The sequence below is a fragment of the Hipposideros armiger genome, unplaced genomic scaffold, assembly GCF_001890085.2.
Source record: "Hipposideros armiger isolate ML-2016 unplaced genomic scaffold, ASM189008v1 scaffold_11, whole genome shotgun sequence".
In the NCBI taxonomy this organism is placed as follows: domain Eukaryota; kingdom Metazoa; phylum Chordata; class Mammalia; order Chiroptera; family Hipposideridae; genus Hipposideros; species Hipposideros armiger.
The window spans coordinates 3,116,329-3,138,187 of record NW_017731361.1 but is presented as its reverse complement, the minus strand read 5'-3'; the positions used below and the strand labels follow the sequence as shown (position 1 = coordinate 3,138,187).

Here is a 21,859-nt window from a genome sequence, read left to right as displayed (position 1 = left end):
GTAACCATGGAGATAGTGGGGTTGCCTAAACACACATCAAAGCACCAACACAAGCTACAGGAACATCAAGATTAAACCAGGTTGGTGAAAAATAAATCACGTCACCTTCTCATTCCTAGAAGCTGAAGCAACACCTTCCAGTTTTGGGAAGAGTAGAGAATGTGACAAGTGTCCTTTTAGCAACAAAATTTTCACTAGGTAGGAAGGTAGGAGTACAACAAGCCAGAAAAGAAAAGTTCCATCTCCTTCCAACACCTCCCACTGTTAGATATAAATAAATAAACCTATTCATTGATGACATTATAAAGTATTATCTAGGAATATAGGTAAAGTCTCCATCTCATCTTTTTGGTTTGGTTTCTATCTTACTTCCTGACCTTTCACTTTTCCTCCATTAATAAAAGTAGGAAAAGTTTGTAATAGGACACCGTGATAGAGCAACACCATAGAACGTGGCCTTTATTTTATTTTTTTTATGGGCAGTGAGGGAATGAGGTAGACATATACTTGCCAAATATTTAGTTTACTATTGAAATGAGTTAATTATATCAATCATTTTTCTGTCTAAAATAACTAATATACTGTGTAATAGAAAAATAATGACCAAAAGACAAAATACATGACACAGAGATGGATCTAGATTTGGTTTCGTATTTCCTTACTTTGTTTTGTCTAATCAAATTTAAACCTTGTTCTCCAATTTCTTTGCTTTCTTACATCACCGCATAGCACCCTACTAAAATGATTTTTAAACAGCATTCCCAGCTGAGTCTTAAGCAGAAATAGAAAAAAATGTTGATGAAGTAGAATGGAAAATAACATCACATCAAATGTAGTAGAGTATATATTATCTAATGGAATCTGTGTTTGGATAAGTAGATGTATACTGTGACCTGGGTTGCAATATAAATTATTTCTTATTGTGGTCATAGACAAATGTGAAAGCCACTGGCCTTGAATTGACTCATTTTTTTCTTTATGTCCAAATATCTGTCTCAAAATTTCCCAAAGTAACAGGATATGCTATACATCTTTAACACAGTAAGGTTAACCAAGAATGTCCAAAAAGAGAGCATCTATGTTACATGCAAAGAGATTCATTCAACCTTCTGTTTTTTACTATAAGCAGTTACATGTTAAAAGACATTATTAAATTGGGGCATATGTAAATTCATGCAAGACTGCTTACATAATGGAAATCAACTGAAATAGAGAATATGATTAGTAAAATTTCCATAAGAACACTCAATTTCATTCACTGTTCATATATTTTTTTCTGTACATTTTTAATGATTTGATAAAAAAGATAACTTTTCATGTTACCTATTCTAATAAACAACTCTGGGATATAAAACAGCATGTTAATTTAATTCTTACTTTACATTTATATTTGTTTTTATCTTTTTCCCACCATTCTAGAATACTACTTCTCAAGTTTTTCAAACATCCTCTTTAATCTCAATGTCTCTCTGCTTATAAAAATTCTTAATAATTCTCTTGCCTTCAGGATCATCTATATTGTTAGCCTGGCATTCATTAGTTTATTCAACAAATATTTTTAACATCTACTACAATCAAGGCATAGTGGACCATACAAAGATGAATAACATAAACCCTGCCCTTGAGGAGCTTACAGTCTAAAAGAGGAGATAAAGATGTTCAAGTCCAAATATAATGATAAAGCCAAGAGTGGCAGGCATGGAAATGCGGTATAATATAGGAACTCTTATGCATTGCTGGTCGGAGTGTAAACTGCTACAGCCATTCTAGAAAACAATTTGTAGTACTCTGTCAGATAAACATTATGCATTCCTATGATAGGCAATTCTGCTCCTGTTTATCCTAGAGAAATTCTCACACAGATCCACAAGGGGGGAATACCAGGATTTTCATCACAGCATTGTCTGTGATGGTGAGGAACAAAAGGCAATCTGGGCACCCATCACTGGGAGAAAAGACAGGTAAAAATATGGAGGCTATACAGGGTGAAGTACTGTGCTGCAGGCAGAAACAATCTACAGGTAGACACATCAATAGATCTAAAAAAAACAGTGTTGCGGGAAAAACGTAAAAATCAAAATGGGATTACAGCACAATACAATTTATGTAAATTAAACATATCCATAAAGTAGTAAACATGTTGTAAGAACAAAACAGTATGTACATCAAACACATCAGAATGATTGCTAAGTAGGGGAATGGGAAGAGGAATAAAAGGGAATAAGTAAAACAAGAGACGAGACACAATGTCAAAGCACCTTCTATACTTGAGGTCCAAAGGGGAGGGGAAGGGATAGGAATGACCTGAGCCAGAAGGAAGATCCAATAAAGTGCAGTAGGAATTCAGAGAAAAGAAATTACTCCTCAAGAGGGCTTGAGGTGCACATGCAAGATGTAGGTTTTGCTTATCTTGACATCACTTAAATGCTTTGCAACAGATTAATTCTGAGTCCTCACTTTTAGAATTTTACAACAATTAAGTTAGATACAACAAATGGCTTCAATCAACAAATTTATTTTAAAAATTGATTTTGGAAAGGCAAAGCGTTGATATTACTTATGTATCACTTTCTCGTCTGAATATTCATAACTATAGCTAATAAATCTAAATAATGCTAGAAAACTGAGCATATCATTCTCACTTAGTTTCACATTTTGTTTACAGAGGCAATTCTGAGGACTGTCAGATGCCACTTAGAATCATGAATCCTTGAAAACCAACAATAAGTGAGATTAGTTGCCTAAATCACGAGAAGAATATGGGTCAAGATAGATAGAGCTTAGATAAATATAAAACACTTAGATAAGATTTAAGGGCATGAATATATTTTAAAAGGGTGCAGATATGAATAATAAAAAAACTTATTTAAAACAGACAGGAGTGAAATGTTATAAGAACTTGAAAAGATGATTGCTAAAAGAGGAAAATAAGAATATCTTAGAGAATAAGAATCCTTCCTCCATCCCTAATCACATTTGTAACACAGGTGTAATATATAGACTTAGAAGAAACAAAAGGGTCAAACAGCAATTTCATCACTCAAAGGAACTTCTCTAGAGACATAAGAAGTTTTAAGAAAAAGGCACTTTAAAAAGAAAAATGCAATAATATATTTTTAATAATTTAAGATAGATTTTTCTATCTATCCTGTCAATTCAGTGTGCACTTTTACATCAACTGATTTTTCCTAATTAATAATGATATAATATTCTATGATGCATATGATATATCTTCACATTTTAACACAGTGTGTTATCACAGTTTGATCCTGCATAAATAAATATTAGGTTGGTAATGCCATTTGGCAGCTGGCAATGGCAAGTGCTCAAGTGTCTAGATATAAGTGTTAATTTTTTCCTTCCCTAATGATTTAGAAAAATGAAAGATTCCTTAAAAGGTTAGTTCATTTTTATACTGTTCAATAAGTAATAAAATATCAAAATGAAGAAAATGAGTAGACACACTAAATAAGAGATATCTCAGTAAGCAAATATATGATTACTACTCATTTGAGTATCAATTAAAAAAAAATCACTACCCAAACATTTGTTTACTTATATAGTAAATCTAAATTTAAAATGTTTAACTTCCTTTCTGCACATACTTCATGTCCTTCTTAGCTTATTTCTTGGTTATTTTGTGGCTCTGAGTTAATAAATTTTTTGAAAGATTTCTTATTTAGTACTGAATTTCCCTAGCTAAAGTCACTACAGTCCTCTATTAGAGTTTAGCCAAACGAGAAACAAAAAAATCAGAGGCATTTAGGTTTAAATATTTTACTAAAGGGTGTCACCCAGTTATGACGTTCAGGTTTCTTAACAAGCACATGCTTAATGTGCTTTTTATTTGTTAAGATTAAAAATGGCAGTCTTCATTTTCTGAAAAGTTTGAATAGCTAGGTGTCCAATGGAAAGCTGCTAGAATTGGCATAAGTCAGAGAGACTATAGATATTTTATCTCTGAAATTAATAGTTTAGAAATGAAGTAATCCTTGGTGAAGAGCCTCAGTACTCTAAATTACTAAAATTGACGTAATTTTAAAGAAGCTTCTGTTTGGTGCTATAACAGTTACCCCTAATCAACAGTATTAAAGATACTAGGACATACACATCTCATTGTGATTTCAAATATCTAGGACTTGAGTGGTTATCATATACTCAATGAAATAAGCTTATAAATTTGTTTTTATGTGGTTTTTAATACCTTACAAAATTACCTATTTTCTTATTTCAGAGAACTCAGATATGACAACTATACACAATTATCAAGCAAAGGTACTTTTTATATCCATAAATGGAAAGACAGCAGAAAAATACCAGACCTTATAAGCTCCTTTAAATAGTGTACACTCCTTAATATTCACTTGGATAGTATTTATATACTTTTTGATAGTTATTTGTCCAGGTTCACATATTGACAGATGTTAACACACTATATTCTGCATTACATGAAAGAACTAAATGTAATTTATAAACTTCTCACTCACTGAATTGCATCAATGCTACTAAGACTTAACTAGACAACACATTTTCATTCCTCATATTATACTATTGTTTAGCTTTAGGATTGCCAAATGGGAAATGAATATCTGATAAATTTTTGCTACTTTAATATAATCAAGAATTTGGTTTGCTTCTTAAGTATTTTCATCTGTGCCAGATAAAAACTATACCTAGCAGTATGTTAGCAGGAAAATAAGAAGTTATTTTTACTAGTATTTATGTCTTTTCCATTTTAAATAGTCTGTAAGATTATTTGCATTTTCAGAATTACCTACCTCAATTAATCATGGTTACATTTTTATGAATTCATTAACTAGATGATAAATACCCATTTTAAGGAAAATGGTTCAATAACTAACCTTTCTGTACTCCTAAAAGGGCAGGGGAGTTCTCCTGTGAAATTCTGTCAGGTTCTTGTGGGGGTACGACCATGGCGAGTGTATGCATTGGTACACGTGGAACCTAAAAAGTCAATTCAGAAAAAAAAAAAATCTCAGACCAAAGGAAAAACAAAGGCCTATAAATGAAAGAGATCCTGCTTAAGATTTTCTTTATACTAAATTCATTTTTTTGTTTCTTAAAAATTAAATAATCTCTGAGAATACTGGCTGGACAAACAGGCAATCTACAAATAATGAATGATTTTAATGCAACTAATATTACTCTCTTACAAGAAGAAAGCCTTCCTGGTTCCAATTATAGCTAGGAGTACAAATCACATATTCACTGGCTGATTTACCCTCATTCAAATTCCACATGGGTCAAAAGAAAAAATAAATCCAAAATATTTCCTGAATTGGGGCATTTAGCAGTTCTCAGGATAACTTTGTAGAAAAGAACTTAAGATTTCACTGAACTTTGTATACTTAGTATACTCTCTATATTTTTATGTAGGTTTAAAAATCACTTTAATGAATTTTTGGTGCATATATTCTTGTTAACTATACTTTCCTAGTGACAAAGTAGCTATCTCTACAATAAATAAAATTGTCTTGGGAGGTATTAAGGGAAAAAAGCTTTCTTTTGGTTTAAGATTATGCTTAATATATTCATTAGAAAACAAACAACCCTAAAGACCTAGTTGTAGTAAGACAACAACTTGGAATATTTATTTTTATATTTGGTATTAAGTGTTTCTTAAAAAACACTATTTTAAAATAATAAGATTAAAAACTTTCCATGTACTTTTGAAGAAAATAAATCTTAAAGAATTTAGGATTATGTTTATCTCAAAATGTAATAGAAAAGAGAAACAAACGAATTTTGCTCAAAACGAATTTTAAACAAAAACTCTCAATTTGTAAGAACATTTATATTTATTTACAAATAAGCTCTGTTTTACTTTACCTGAGATTGATCTTGAGAAGGTGGTGTGAGCTGAGACACATCTGTGGTAGGAACTGACAGAACGTTGTTTGGATAATCCAATAGGTAAGAAACAACGTTAGTATGGCCACCTTTTGCAGCTTCAATGAGCATTGTTGAGCCATCCTGAGAAAAATTCACACCATAATTATTTGTAAATTTCTTCTTCTAATATGATTATGATACACATTTAGTTTCTTACATCTGTGTCATGTAAAATCAAAACTCATTTAAATAGTAATGAATATTACACACCAAGTGATCAAACATATATTTAAAAATATATTTAAATAGTAATGTGTATATTAATTTACTTATTTTTAAGTAGGATACCTTGAGTCGATGAGTAGGGTCAGCCCCATGTGCCAAGAGTAGCTCAACAACTGCCAGGTGACCTCCTGCACATGCCAGTGACACCACCGTATGATCATTATTGGCTGTAGCCCTGTTCACATTAGCACCTTCAAAGAGAAAAAAACAGCAATTTTAGCAAAAGTTGGAATCAAGCCAGTTCACAGGCAATATCATTTTAAAGATTTTTTTGGAACTATAACACAGATGTAAAAAAGGTGAATAAATCATTAGTGTACAGTTTGAAAATTTTTCACAAAGTTAAGCACACCTGTGTCACCAGCACCCAGATCAAGAAATAGAGTATGATCCACAAACCGAGTCCCACCTTGTGTCCCCTTTCAGTCAGTTCCCACCCCTCCAATGGTAACTACTATCCTGACTTCCAAACTGGTTTTAGTTTTTGAGTTTTATATGAATGAAATCATACAGTGTACTTTTTTGTTTGTGTCTGGCTTCTTTCGCTCAATATAATATTTGTGAGATTCATCCACTTTGTTGTGTGTAGTTGTAGTTCGTTCATTCAATATCACTTTTAAAATGGAAAATCTAGAAGACTAAGATTAATAAATATATATAGGTTAACATATTCATCAAATAATACCATTGTATGAAACTCAAAATGTTTCAAAGACATTTTTGATTTACTTCTAGAACGTGGCAATATAGCCAGGTCTCAAAGTAGAGAAAACAGATTTTTTTAAAACCATATTTAAAAGAAATATAATTCTTCATATTGTGTATTTTAAAAGTCAGAGAGATTTGGACATGAAGAGAAGACATAAGAGTATCCAAATATGTTATCTGAAAAGTTATTCAGCAAATTGTTCAATATGTACAATATGACCTGAGAAAACCTAAATACAAAATCTTTTTAGTCTCTTCTTTAAAAATTGTTTTTGACCCCCAGAAAAAAGGATGGGTTTTTAGTTCCAACTAACTTTTACAATTCCAAAAAGTCTCAACTAGATAGTTAAGACTATACCAATATTCATTTTTCTTTCTTCCTTAATTCCAAACTTACTTTATGAAGAGAAAAATAAACCTATGATTAAAACTACTATTATTAATTTATTTAATTGTCATAAATATCCAGCTGAGCCTAACCCTAACTTTCATAAAAGTACCTTTTGGGAAAGGCAAGGCACACCAATGAACAGCCTTACATTAACAACATATTGTTTTTAAAGTTTTTAATAATAAATGCAAATGGTAGCACTGGCTAGCATAGTCACTACAGCCTCAAAAGGTTATAATCAATATATTCCTACTTCTGACAAGCCTGATTATATGCTCAGCAGGATAGTTGGTGGGTATGATTAGGTAACCTCTTTAGTAAAGGAGATGAGAGAACTCAGATGTCATCCATTTGTTTATTGCTTCTGTGTGGTTGAGGTAAATAGTTTTTACAGACTATGTTATAACATTATATGAAGATATACATTACTAGATAGCAAAAATGTGATGTGAAGAAAATAAACCTAGTTTTATCCAATTAAAGAGGAAAACAAGTATATTTAAAATGATAAAATATTACACTGCATTCTTAATGGCAAAAAATGTCAGAATTTTATTGGAATAGAGATATAAAATTTTTATTTTAATAACACATCACCTGAGTGAACCCTCCTTGCATTTTACCATCCTATTCTAGGACTTTTCATCAGATGCCAGAGTACCTCTAACACTATAATACAGAATTAGGCTGAACCAAATGAAATTGCAGATATTACCTTTTTTTTTTTAGCTAAGCCATCCTGCCACCTTTCGGCAGCTCAGCTCGGTGGGGGGGACTTGAACTGCTGTTGTTCAGAGCTCGCACTCTTGAGCGAGCTCTTAACCAACTGAGCCACTCGGCCGGCCCTATTACCATTTTTGATGTATAAAATGGCAGTTTTATATGGTTGACCTAACATGGGTTCAATGGCATTTCACTTTTCTATAATAAACAGTATTGAGCTACCTCTTCATCCATCATTTGAACATTTTGCCTAAATATAATCTAATAAATATAATAACACTTTTGTAAAATTAATTCAACTGAACCATAAACAATAGTAGCAAACTTTCTCCCCTCCACCTGCCCCCAGCAAAACTGCCTCATCATTAAGTGCTAAACAATACTCTATTTACTAACTATAACTGGACATTTTATTATATTTGGCTTTTCCAACTTTGGGAAGAAACCACCTGCTGTTTGGTTGATAAAAACTTCAAACTTAAAACTCATAAAGAAAGATCCCAGTAAGTACCTCACGAACTCTATGATACTAAATGAAATATAGCAACAAAAGACTAGCATACCATGCTTATTCTGCAGGTAAAGTAGCTTTAACATAAAGTGCAATAGTTTAGGAATTTTTTTCAGAAATTGTAGCCTCTTAAAAATGATCGCTTGTACTTCTTTACCTTTGCTAATAAGAAACTGCACAGTGCACAGATGACCAGCTCTTGCAGCTTTCATCAAAGGTGTTCTTCCACCTTCAGATTCATGTTCCTATTAGAGAAGCAAAATATAATCCATCAGTGCCAATTCATTAAGCATCTGCTTTAAATGCTTAGTACCAATGACATAAGATATAATGAAGATTTAATACTTACTTAGTGTAGCCACTTATACTACCTACCTCTCAATTCCACCAAAATATAGAATTAATTTCAGTCCACACTAGATGGTGTAACCATTTAAGGTCAAGTTCAATTTTGCATACCAAACAATAACCATTAAAGTTAATACTTCTGTTTAGTTTGATCCTCAAAGAGGCATTACTGCATTTTTCAAATCCTAAGATTTAAAAGATGCCTTCCTAAGCTATTCATCTTTGTGAAAAAGGAGACTTAGTCTTGTGAAGCTAAGGAAGACCTGTATTAGAAGCCAATAAGAACTCGAACGTAGGCTAGAAATCAATCCCTGAAGTTAAAACATTATGGTATTTCAGGAGTAAAGGGAAAAGGAAAACGAAAAGTATACCAATGAGCAGATATTTTTTAGAGTAGAAATTAAATATCTGAATATCAAGGGCAAAAGAAACAGTTTTAAAATAGCAGAAAGATTGTTATTCTTTCTAGAAAGTTTGCCAACAAGAGTAATGAATGACAAAACAGCTTCCAACCATCCTAATATCAAATCCACTAAAAGGAGCTGACTTGTAAGTAGTACTGTCTGTTGGGAGAACTGTGCTCTCTTATTACATTCATCTAAGTATTAAAATGTAGCTGATAATATCGCTTCTATGAAAAGTTCTCTCACCTGTCCCCTCTTTCACTGTGTAGTCAAACAGTGATTTCTATTTTGGTCCTCTTTTGTTACTAAGAAAAACTTGATAAAGAAGTGATTAAGTCAGGCTTTATTTCCACTCTGTTCTTCTAATTAACTGAGAATACTTTAGCTACCACATGGTCAACTTAAAAATAGTGTGCACTACCAATAGGATACAATTTAGTTTATTTACACAACTATATCTGATCCACAACTCAGGTAGACCAACAATGAGAAATAAAAGTAGACTGTCAACCCAAGGGAAAATTTACACTGGACTGCAGTGACAGGAATTTTACAATAAAAGATAGATTTTTTAAAAATCTTGATAGTGTAGAATTTTTCAACCTCCTATAAAAATTACTTTATGCTTTGACTTTTTAATTGTTATGTATATTGATTAGACAACAACCTGTATTAACTTTAAGGTATGGAAGAATGAATAACTATAGATAATGTCAAAATAATTTGGCTTTAGAATGCATTTTGAACTTACAGTCAAACGTAGGTAAATCTAAGATTCTGGCAATTTACTTCAAATAAAACAAAATATGTACCATGAAGATCTTCTTCAGAAAGACCTAGAAAGTTGTTTGTCCAATTTTTCATCTGCCTTATGTCTGAATTATCATTATAGTCAACGGCACACTGGAAATAAATGGCTCCTTTAGCAACTTATTTCCCCTCCTGCCTCAGGGCATTTTTTTCTCAAGCTGTTCTCCCTTCTCTGTAACACATCTTTTGCTCTTTTTCATCCTTCACATCAAGTCAAGTGTTATTTCCACCAGGAAGACCTCCCTGAGCTTCCTAACTACATCACTCTTCCTATTTTTTATTTATAGCACCATGAACCACTCCTTCAAAAGTTCCAATCGTATACTAGTTTGTCTAATATTTCGCCAACATGTCTCTGCCACTAAAACGTAAGCTCCATGAGAACAACAACCATGTCCATTTTTGCTTACCATCATAAACCTAATATCTAAAACAATCAAGTGCCCAAATACTGTTTACTAGGAAGGAACCTAAGCATAACTGACCTCTCAAATCTTCCCTCTCATAGTACTGAGGCTTGAAGTTTTAATTTTCTACTAGGTAAATGAAAGAAAAGTTAATTGAACACGAAATTAGTATTATAGTACCTAAACTGAGAGTAAGACATTCACTATCTGCATTTGATAATACTGTTATTACTAAAACATGGTTGGGCAATAAATACTAATGTCGCTTCTCTTTTCCTTTCTTTCTCATCTCTTAAGCCTGGCAGTGACATCCATCAACATAACTAGATCTCATGAGTAATGGCAAAGACAAACGATTTTGAAAGCACTGCTTTAGAATAAACTTTTAAAGAAACTGCTAGTTCTGTATATTTAAAATATTACCATAGTTGTTAAAGAAATCAGGAAGTGCACTCCCAAGATCAACATCAAATTTTAAAATTCAACATACTAATAAAATTTCTGAAATAAACAGTATGAAAAACTTCCTACTTTATTTTCCTCCCTATAAATATATATTCATTCCTTTGGTTTTGAACAATATAATTATGTTTGAAAAAAATGGCTGGTAAAACAATACCACACCTGTATAATATATTTATAATATTTCATGTCCTGAAATAATGTATATCCCACAACATATATCATCAGTACCAAAATATCTGACCACTAAGTCCTTCTTTTAAAATAGGAATCAAATTTGTATATACCACTTACTTATGAATGTTGGGTTTATTAGTACAGCCAATATTTGTTCAAGATCAATAAAATTTTAGGATATAAATTATGATTTTTCTTCATAAACACAGGAAATTATTTTCTAAGCCTATAAACTTAGTTTAATGAAGTTTAACATTTTTTCTTTCTCTATTCTTGGGAACGGCTAGAATATATGGATTATCTATTCCTTGAATATTTGGTAAAACTCACCTATAAACCCACATAGGCCTCTTACCTTCATTGGATGGCTGATTTCAAACTGATTCAATTCAATGGTTATTATTCTATTGAGGTTTCCTATTCTTGAGTTAATTTTGATTGTTTATATATTTATACAAAAAAATCAGTATTCATCTCACCTAAGTATTCAAATTTATTGATTGTTCATGTGATTGCCTTGCAAATTTAAAAGATCTCTACCATATCAGATAACTCCATTGAAGTGTCTATGACTTACCTCTGCCTTTCCCCTTTTTGAAAGTTTCGCTTATTTTATTTACTTTTTTTATATTATCAGCTTTTAATGTTGCTTTCCACACTTATTTTTTTATCCCTTTTATGTTGTTTATAGATATATATGTTTACATATATATCTACATAGGTGTATATATGTATACATTTCCTTCTATACACCACTTCAGCTGTATCCTCTCACCCGTTTTGATGTTTTTGTGATAATTTCTACTTTGCAATTTTTACTACGATTGCCTCTTTAACCCATGAATTATGTAGAAGTATTTTTCTTCATTTTCTAGATGTATGGGATTTTTAAAGTTTTTGTTGATTTGTAATTTTAAAGCAACAGAGATCAGAGAATGTAGTCCATAAGGTTAAGGAGTTTGTTTTAAAGACTTTTCTGTGGCCTAAAACATGGACAATTTTTGTACATGTTCCATGTATTGAAAAAGAATATCTAGTACATATTTACTCATAAGAGCAAACTTGATTTTTCTATTCTCAACAATTATTTGTTTGATCAGTTTTATAGAAGTGTAAATAAAATCTTATTAATACAAATATAGATCTATTTTTGTTGTAATTTTATAATTTTTTATTTTATTTGGAGGGTAGATTGTTAGCTATTGATTAGTGAATGACTGTAGTAGAAGTTGGAGGGGCATTTAATCTCTAAAAATGCTTTTGGCCTAAAATTCCATTTTGTCTGATATTAATATTGCCTTACATAATTTTTCTATCACTTTTTCAACCTCTCTGTCACTTTGCTTTAGATTTGTCTCCTGAAAACAGAATTTGCTAGATTTTGATTTTGAATCCAATTCAAAAGTCTAGGGGTGGGCTGGACGGGTGGCGCGTTGGTTAAGAGCTGGCTTGGGATGCCAGAGAGCCCCGGTTCGGATCCCACATATGAGGGAAAGTGACACTACCCTCTACAGCTAAGATGCTGAACAACAGCTCAACCTGGAGCTGGGCTGCCATGAGTCATGAGTCACTTGGACGGCTTAGGCTGCAGCCCCTGCTGCAGTGGGTTGCCATGAGCTACCGTGTATAGCCAGCAGCCGCTGTGAGCGGCCATCCAGAAGCTGGCAACTGATCTGCCTCGCCTGGGAAGAGCTCAATGATGGTGCCAACTTGGTCCAGTGAAGCAAAGTCCTCCACAACTAGACTGAAGAACAAAAGGACAGCAACTTGTCTGTTCCCCTTCCCCCAATTCCCCAGTGCTGTTCCCATCCCCCAATTCCCCAAGAAAAAAATCTTTAAAAAAAGTCTAGGGGTGATCAGTTAGCTCAGTTGGTTAGAGCATGATGCTGATAACACCAAGGTTACCGGTTGGATCCCCGCATGGGCCACTGTGAGCTGAGCCCTCCCTAAAAGGGTCAACTATGCCATTGTAGCATGAATGCAATGTGTAACTAATGACCATGGACGTTCCCCAATCCAAAAAAAAAAAAAAAAAAAAAAGGCCCTTTAACAGCTCAGTTCAATAGGCTTATATTTGTTCTAATTACTGATGTATTTTTCTAAAAAAATCTTTAAAGTTATTTAGTATCTGATCCTCTTTTTCTGAACAACACAAGGTCTCTAGAAAGGCTTTTAACCTTGTAACACATCCCTCGGAATTTCATGCCATTGCTGTCTGGAATTTTAGTATAACTTTGGTTTTAAGCATAAAAACTTAAGTTTATACTCAAAAATTTATTTTTATGTTTTACCAATTTCTTTGCTTACCGTAGCTTCTTGCATCCCACGCCTTCCTCCAGGCTTCATTTTTCTCCTTATTGATGTACACATCTTTTAGTTGCTCTTTTAGAAAGGGTCTTAGGTGGTAAGCTCTTTTATTCTTTGTAGATCTGAAAATATGCTTATTTTTCCTTCTCTGGAATGGTAGTTGAGTACAGAATTCTATATTGTGTTATTTTTTTCTTGGTATTTTGAGAATATTAACTCCCACTATCTTCTGCTATTATTATTATTGTTTTAGACGTCAACTGTCGCTTTATTAAGGCTTTGCATAGTTCACCACGGTCCACTTTGGGTGACACTGAACGTAGAGGCTCTGTTTGAGATTCCGAGCCACAGTCTATTGTGCTCCATGCACATCCATCCTGCAGGATAAGGGCGTGTATGCAGATAACTTGAGGGCCCTCAGCAAGGTGGGGCTGGCTCTAGCAGAACCTGGGATCTGGTGGGGTGGGGTGAGGTGGGCTAGTGGTGGTGGTGGTGCAGGGTGGGATTATTGTTGAGAATCTGCTGTCAAAAATTTGATTGTTGTTCTTTTGTAAGTAATGCATTTTTCCATCCAGTAGCATTTAAGATATTTTTCTATATCCCTATAATCTACAGTTTCATTTGTTCTGCTAAGTGATTAATTTTTCAATCAAGGATTCATGTGTGGCTTCAATTCTAGAAAATTCTACATCATTATCTCTTCAAACATTGTCTCTGCTATTTCTAACCTCTCCTTCAGGAACTTCAAATAGATGTATGGTGGAGCTTCTCAATCTATGCTTTCTCTCAATTTCTCTTCATATTTGTGTTATATTGTTTATTTCTTGTTTTATAATCTGATTCACTAATTCTTATTCAACTGTGTTCAATACACTATTTATCCTATATATTGAGTTTTTATTTCCACAATCCCCACCCCCAAAGTTTAAATTTGCTTTATTTCATATCCACCTATTCTTAATTCATAATTAACAGCTTTTGTTTTATTGTCTCACATTGTTTTACAGCTATTGGTTACAATTTAAAATAAACATGTTTAAAATTTTAAAGATTAAAGTCTTTTATTTCAATTTCCTTGGGCATGTAGCTCTGTTTTGCTTTTCACTTGTTTGCTTGCATTTTAACTGCCTCTCTTGACATAGTTTTGCACTTGGGCTTTAAAATTTATTTTTTTTTAATTGAAAAGGCTCATTTTGCATCAGAGTTGTTTTTTCTTTTATTTCCATCCACAAACTTATCCATTCTCATCAGATGGTTTGACAATTGCCTCAGTCTGGCCCTTACAGTCCATTTCAGAACTAGATCTTTCATTGATAATGTAAACTTCTGGTCCCATAGGATTATTTCAGCTCTACTCACTAAATCAAAGAATGGTGTTCTCTAAATTTTAGTTACAATGTTGTCTTTGCTTCTTCCCTGTACCAAGAACAATTAAGCTAACTTCTAACTGCAATTGTGGGAAGTTGCTTGGAGGTTTTTTCCATCTCCTTTCAAGGTAGGGAAATAAGGTCCCAGTTCCTTGCTTCATTCAAGTAGACTAGATCTATTGGCCTGTTCCATGTGAGATGCATTCGGTCCCTATTCCCCTATAACAGTTGAAATCCCAGTCCCCACTGCCCATTTATTTTAGCTTAAATTCTTCTTGGGCCTATAGCTTCAGCTGTGGATCCATGCTCCATTTCTAGTCCCCAGAGTTCTTTAATCTTGTTTCTGGGTATAGCTACATTATTTTTCAGTTTAGTTTGTTTTCCCCCCCATATCTTATTTATTATGTTTATGTACTTGAAATGATAGAGAGCAGACAGGTTTCAAAATATACTAACATTGACTTTAACTTCTTGACTGGAAATCATTTGTACTTACATTTAAACAACCTTGAGATAGCTGAAAAGGACTCATTCAGTATACAATAACCCAGAAAAAGAAAACTTAGCCTTTTTTAAAAAAAAGAATGCATTAGGAATTTTGTGTATTTCACAGATAGTTTTAGATCAAGAAAAAACTGGTAAGTTTCCCAGTTTTGAGTAGTAAAATTAAACAACATGTATGTATGTTATTCCTTAATAAAACGTTAACGTTTAATAAGTTTATTAAGGTCTAAGTTAATCACTAATGATTGAAATATATTAATAAGTGGATAATTAGCGCTCATAGCCCCCTAAGAGCTTATCCATGTAAAACGCACTACAAAGTTCTAGTTCTGATAAGTACTGTGAGAAAAATGGTGCAGTTTTTTGTTTTTGATTACAAAATTCAATTTTAAATTAAGTTTATTTTCTTTAAAATAAATTGATTTCCTTTAAAACCACAGTCATGGGCACCCAATCCAAGGCATGCATGTATATATAGCTTTATAGCAGAGTAGTATTTCTTGGGAGTTGGTAGAACACTGTCTAGAGCAGCGGTTCTCAACCTGTGGGTCGCGACCCCTTTGGGGGTTGAACAACCCTTTCACAGGGGTCACCTAAGACCATCGGAAAACAAAAAGATATTTACATTACAATTCATAACAGTAGCAAAATTACAGTTAGAGTAGCAACGAAAATAATTTTATGGTTGGGGGTCACCACAACATGAGGAACTGTATTAAGGGGTCGTGGCATTAGGAAGGTTGAGAACCGCTGGTCTAGAGGGAAGGACCGAATCACAGAAGGAAGGGAGACTGTTTTATACTACATATGTACTAGAAGACTCTGATACTCCCCCTTCGGGGCTGTTCTTCCAACCTACCACTGTATATTAGTCATTACCTTAGTGATCTAGTCATTCATTACTTTAGTGATCTAGTCATCACTAGATCATTAGTCATTACCCACTGATGAGATTTATATCCCTCAGGAGAATTGAGATGGAAAAAAAGATTAAGAGGCACTGTTTTAGGGCTTGTGTTTAGCTCAGTTTATAAAAATTACAACTAACAAAGAAAAACCAAGCTTATTCAGTTTGGCTGAACGAAGAATGACTGACTATCAAGAAAAGATGGAAAAAGAAAAAACCTCAATAATGATACAGAATAATCTGTACAGACTCTAGCAATTTCTCAAAGTGTGGAATATGGAGGTCTTGTCATCAGAAATCCCTGGTATATCAGTTAAAATGCAGACTCCCATTTCAAATCTGCCGAATTGAAACCTCTAAAAGTGGGGCCACAAACCTCCTTTAAAAAAATTATCCCAAGTTTTGAGACTTACAGCAAGAGAGAGATTTATAACCACATTTCCTTTAACAAGCCCAGGGAGAAATATTTTATCTGAAATAACACTCAGCTTTACATTCTTGATAGGAGCCTGAGACATTACACAAACTGAGTAAAAGTTCACATTTTCACATATTTTGTGAAATAAATTTACTTTGTTCAAATTAGAATGTTATAACAACTTCTTATTCAACAAGCCAATAACATACTTAATAAGCATTAAAATTAAGAGTGGCTTGATACTGAAAAATTCATTTTAGATGGCCTAAATTAATTGTGACCTAATCACAATTTACTTCTAACTCATAAGGCACTGCTCCTGAGTTTAAACAAATCTCTCTGGATTACAATGGATATTAACTTTGCTTGACCTTTAAGACGATCAGGCACAAATTCCACACACTTTTTCAAAAGAAATGTTTGCCTATGAACAAGTATTCACCTTCTTAAAAACCAATTTCAAAATGAGGTAATAGGAGATAATTTTAAGAAAATTTTAACTTTATATAAATTAGGGCATGAATAACATAGTAAATAATATAACTAATGTTTTTGTTTATCTGAGGATTTTATAAAACAATTCAACATATTACCCTATATCTAAATTTCAGAGTTTTTTAATGAACAAGTTGAATACAAAGGACTTTATAATTGAGACTTTCTCTCTGGGTATCTTAACTCTTCCCAACAAAGGAGAATACAAAAGAACTATCTGAGTAAGAAAATCTATTTTCACCTAAGAGATTTTTTTTTTTTTTTTAGGAATACCACATAAAAAGAATACTAAGGAAGCAAATTACTAGTAACGTAAATCTCTTTTTATTGGAACTTCATAATATTTTTCAAATGAAGATTTCCTTTGTCACCCACCAGGGTTCTGGAACTTCTTGGCTGGAATTCAGATATCCAGAGTTCTGGTTACCTACAACATCTATTCTTTATGTAGTAGCTTACAAGCATCAAAGGCCACCCTCACCTGATGCTTGGCCGGATCTATGCCCTCCAAAATAGTCTTCATGTCCTCCTGCTTGTCCTGTGAAAGGAAAAAGAACAACTCACGGATCTGATTCCAAAAATAAAAATCACATTTGGCCATGAAGACCGTGTGACTGGTATTTCAGCTGCTGGGTTTCGTTAACTCAGGATGTTCAACTAAAAAGATACTCATCTGTAGAGACCATAATCTCAGGAGCAGAGTATGATTTTTTTAAGTGTATGATAACGTGGTTCTCTACCAATATAAAGCTTAACATATGCAGATATAATTCTGCTGAACTATTTGAATTCATGCCTGTCTCCAAACACAACCAAAGCCATAGAATCAAGAGCAGTCTCTTTTGACATCTAACCAAAGAAAATAATTAAATCAAAAGATTTGGGAATAACACAAGTTGAGAGAATACATAAGGAATATACTGTAAGATGATTAAATAGTTATGTAGCTCCCTTCCCATTATAATAAGGAATATACTGTAAGATGATTAAATAGTTATGTAGCTCCCTTCCCATTATAAATGCACTCAGTGCTTACACTTTTCAACTAAAACAGAAAACTTCAAAGAACTTGAGAGATGGAATATCTGCATTTTCTCTAGAGCTAGACACCTGACAGAGAAAGGTGAGACAGAGATATGGTTGAGGAAACAGTAATAACCTTTATAGTCACTGACCAGAGTTAACTAAGTCTCCAAATAAAAGAAATGCAGCCTAGAGAGGGCTTCGCTCTAAGTCATTCCTACCTCCCTCCTACCTGGGTGATGTGCCTACCCTAAGGGGATGCATGCTCCTATGGCAGAGGTTTGGTAAGAAAGCATTCTGAGACAACTATATGATTTGAAGAAGCTGATTGTTAAGGCTCACTTCCTCTCCCTGCCCCACTCCTGTATGATTTTCAACAAATAGCAAGCCACATTCAAATATGAATAATAAACACAAAGTATCCAACATAAAACCTATTAAGAAGTTAATACAAACATGGAAACTAGTAAAGTTTTAGTCAATATTCCCCTATATTTTTAAACAAATTAAAGAGAACATGAACTCTTGGCTGGACAAAGAGATATAATAGCAAGAGATTTAAAAGTGAGTTGGAAGAACAGAAGAAACTAAGTAATAATGAAACCATGAAAACCACATTAGAAGCAGGAGGAGAAAGAGGAGGAGTAGCAAAAATCTTCCGTTAAAAAGTACTTGCTGTTTTCCAGGAAAAACTAATATAGACTTATAGGCTAATAAACACCAAGACACATCGTGGTGAAATCACAGAGGTTTAAGTATAATGAAAGAATCTTATGATAGTCCAGGCATCAAAAGGAAGTTACTTACATACAATGGGGAATATTCTAGCAGGCTTTGGCAATATTCAGTACCGCAATACAGAATAGAGGGCTTAGCATTTTGAGGGGAAATACAAGTGATTCATTAATTTTACATATGGCCATATTTGTTTATAAATAAAAGATACAGTAGTCTCAAAAATGCAAGCCAAGTGGCTCAGTTGGTTAAGAGTGTGAGCTCTGAGCAACGGGGTCGTCAGTTCGATTCCCACATGGGCCAATGAGATGCGCCCAAGCTGAGCTGCCACTGAGCTGCCAACAGGTCACAGGATGGCTCAGCTGATGAGAGTGCATGCTCTTAACAACAAGGCTGCTGGGTTTGACTCCCACATGGGATGGTGGGCCATGCCCACCCGCAACTAAGATTGAACACAGCACCTTGAGCTGAGCTGCCGAGCTGCCGATGGGTGGCCGGATGGCCCAGTGGTTAGAATGTGCGCTCTTAGCAACAAGGTTTCCAGTTCGACTCCAGCATGGGATGGTGGGCTATGCCCACCCGCAACTAAGACTGAACACGGCACCTTGAGCTGAGCAGCTGCAAGCTGCCAACGGGCGGCCAGATGGTGACTGGACTTGGAGCTGAGCTAGCTGCGTCCTCCACAACTAAGATTGAAGGACAACAACTTGGCTGTTCCCCTTCCCCAATTCCCCAATAGAATCTTAAAAAAAAAAAATGCAAGCCCTGTGAACACCTTTTTGTTCTGGGGAGAGGAGTAAATTCAAATGAATATACCAATATCAGCCATCCAAAAAGTAAGGCAAGTTTAAGAACTCAGGAAATAAGAGGCTATGTAATACGAAAGACTAGTAAACACTAAATCCACTTAAATATACAGTTAAAGTTAAACAACTGTGAGAAACAGGGTCATAAAACAGAATGTAAATGTTATAAAACTATAATATAAAAAATAACTCCTGAAAATCCTATGGTGGAAGATACATTAATCTCCTCTTTTAGAATGAAGTCAATAGATACTGTCTGAATATATGATTTTCAAAAAATTTGTTCTTTAAAGACATTCACAAAAAATGTCAAAATTTGCATTTGTTGTCTAAATATTCTTCCAGAAAGTAACTTTATACCTGTGTCTTATAGAGCCGTGGAAGCAATTAATGAGCAGCTCACAGGGCTACTTGGAACACAGGGAGATTTTTTAGATAAAACAAACATGGGGACTATGATCAAAGATTAGATTAAAACATGAAGGAAGGAAAGGAGGGAGGGAGGGAGGGAGGGATCTAACTCCTGTTAATGAGAATGTGGGAAGTAAGGAGGTTTCAGTCATTAACAGAAGTATAGACTAGTTCAGCATTTTTAACCAATTTGGCAGCAGCTAACAAAATTTTAGATGTGGACTCTTTGATATCCAACAATTCCGCTTGTAGGAATTTATCCCTATAGATATATTTACAAAAGTAGCAAAAATATGTAAATATGCTTAACAATATTTAGCACAGTATCATTTGTAATATTTAAAACTGTAATAACCCAGATGTTTATGAATAAATAACTGGTTAATAAATTAGATAGAACATTGGGTACCTGTGAAAAGAAATGAGAAATGTATATGAACTGACATAGAAAATATTAGTAAGAAAAAAGTTGCAGAAGAGTATACTCGTATGTGGTAACAAGTCCATTTGTATAAAAGACGACATATAGCCCATATACATAATATATGTGTGTGTGTGTGTGTGTGTGTGTGTGTGTGTGTGTGTGTGTGTGTGTGTNTGTGTGTGTGTGTGTGTGTGTGTGTGTGTGTGTGTGTGTGTGTATATATATATATATATATATATATATATATATATATATGCTTGGGTGTATAGAAATGTCTAGAAGGACACGCAACACATTGCTTAAATTAAAAAAAAGAAAAAAACTTACAAAAGAGGACCTGGTCCACTTTTCTATTTTATAAGGTTTAATATACAATAGATAATGAACTGATCCTTCAAATTTTTTTCTTTGTTTTAAGGGAAGCTCATATTAAATCCCATTTTAAGGAAATAATTTCCAGGAATAAGAACCAAAGGGTGCTAATGTTTCCATTAGCTCAACTATTCTAGGAAAATGACCCCCAAAAGTTCATTCGGCTGGTAGAACACAGTCCAAGGAAAGCAAACAAGGGTCAAAGAACTTATTTTGTGATTAGGGGTGAAAATTAGTGATAGTCCACTGTGACATATTCAAAAGGCTCTATTTCCTTGTCAGTGCAAAAGTGCTTCAATTTATATTAAAACATTAAAATAATAAACACTTAAAAGCTATGGTTAACACTACAGAGAAAATCAGTATAATGAAAACCAAAATTCTATTTCAATAAGGAATTATATGAAGAATTAAACATTAATAAGAATGTTTCTTTCAATGTATGTGACTTTTCATCATACATACATAAAATATATCTGGAAGGATACAAGAAATGAACAACATTAATTGCCAATGGAGAGAAAAACTGGGTACCCATAGGACCTTTTTATATTTTGTAAATTTTGAACCATGTAAATGTTATTATGTACTTAAAAATAAGAAAAAAATATTTTCCAAATAATTTAAAGATTTTTTTGTTAAATATAACTTTAGTCACAATGAGGAAAATAACTAATGGACATAGGACCAACTATTATTCAATACGGCAAAGACCCCATAATTAGCAACACTGTTTCTACCATACTTCTTTAAGTGTGTTCTATTTATTTTATCTGATCAGTTTCATCTAAAGCTGATTCATTATGAGCAAAAAGAAAGGAACTATGTTCTATCTCATGTCCTTGGGTACCCTTTCCTTCTTCCACCTCGACCTTTAAAGTGACAAACATCATAAAGTAAAATGGAATTCTAAATTCCTTGTTTTTCATTGAACATTTCTTATGTATACTTGAAAGCCAAAACTGGGAAAACAATCCTAATCAAAGGAAATTTTGAAAAGTTTGAAGACAT

The 21,859-nt window shown here is 33.5% G+C and overlaps 1 protein-coding gene across 4 annotated transcripts in view; it reads right to left on the bottom strand.

Moving 5' to 3' along the window:
• The window catches only part of ANKHD1 (ankyrin repeat and KH domain containing 1), a 104,628-nt gene that overhangs the window by 29,508 nt on the left and 53,261 nt on the right, over positions 1–21,859 (bottom strand). For 2 of the 4 annotated variants that reach the window (XM_019662394.1, XM_019662401.1), the window contains exons 11-14: positions 8,629–8,716; positions 6,202–6,329; positions 5,851–5,994; positions 4,863–4,965 (exon numbers count right to left, since the gene is read on the bottom strand). In XM_019662394.1, coding sequence (XP_019517939.1) covers positions 4,863–4,965; positions 5,851–5,994; positions 6,202–6,329; positions 8,629–8,716 — 463 coding nt within the window. Of the gene's footprint in view, positions 1–4,862; positions 4,966–5,850; positions 5,995–6,201; positions 6,330–8,628; positions 8,717–17,378; positions 17,616–21,859 lie in introns of those variants that run through there. The other 2 variants (XM_019662386.1, XM_019662407.1) reach the window with 2 other exon arrangements.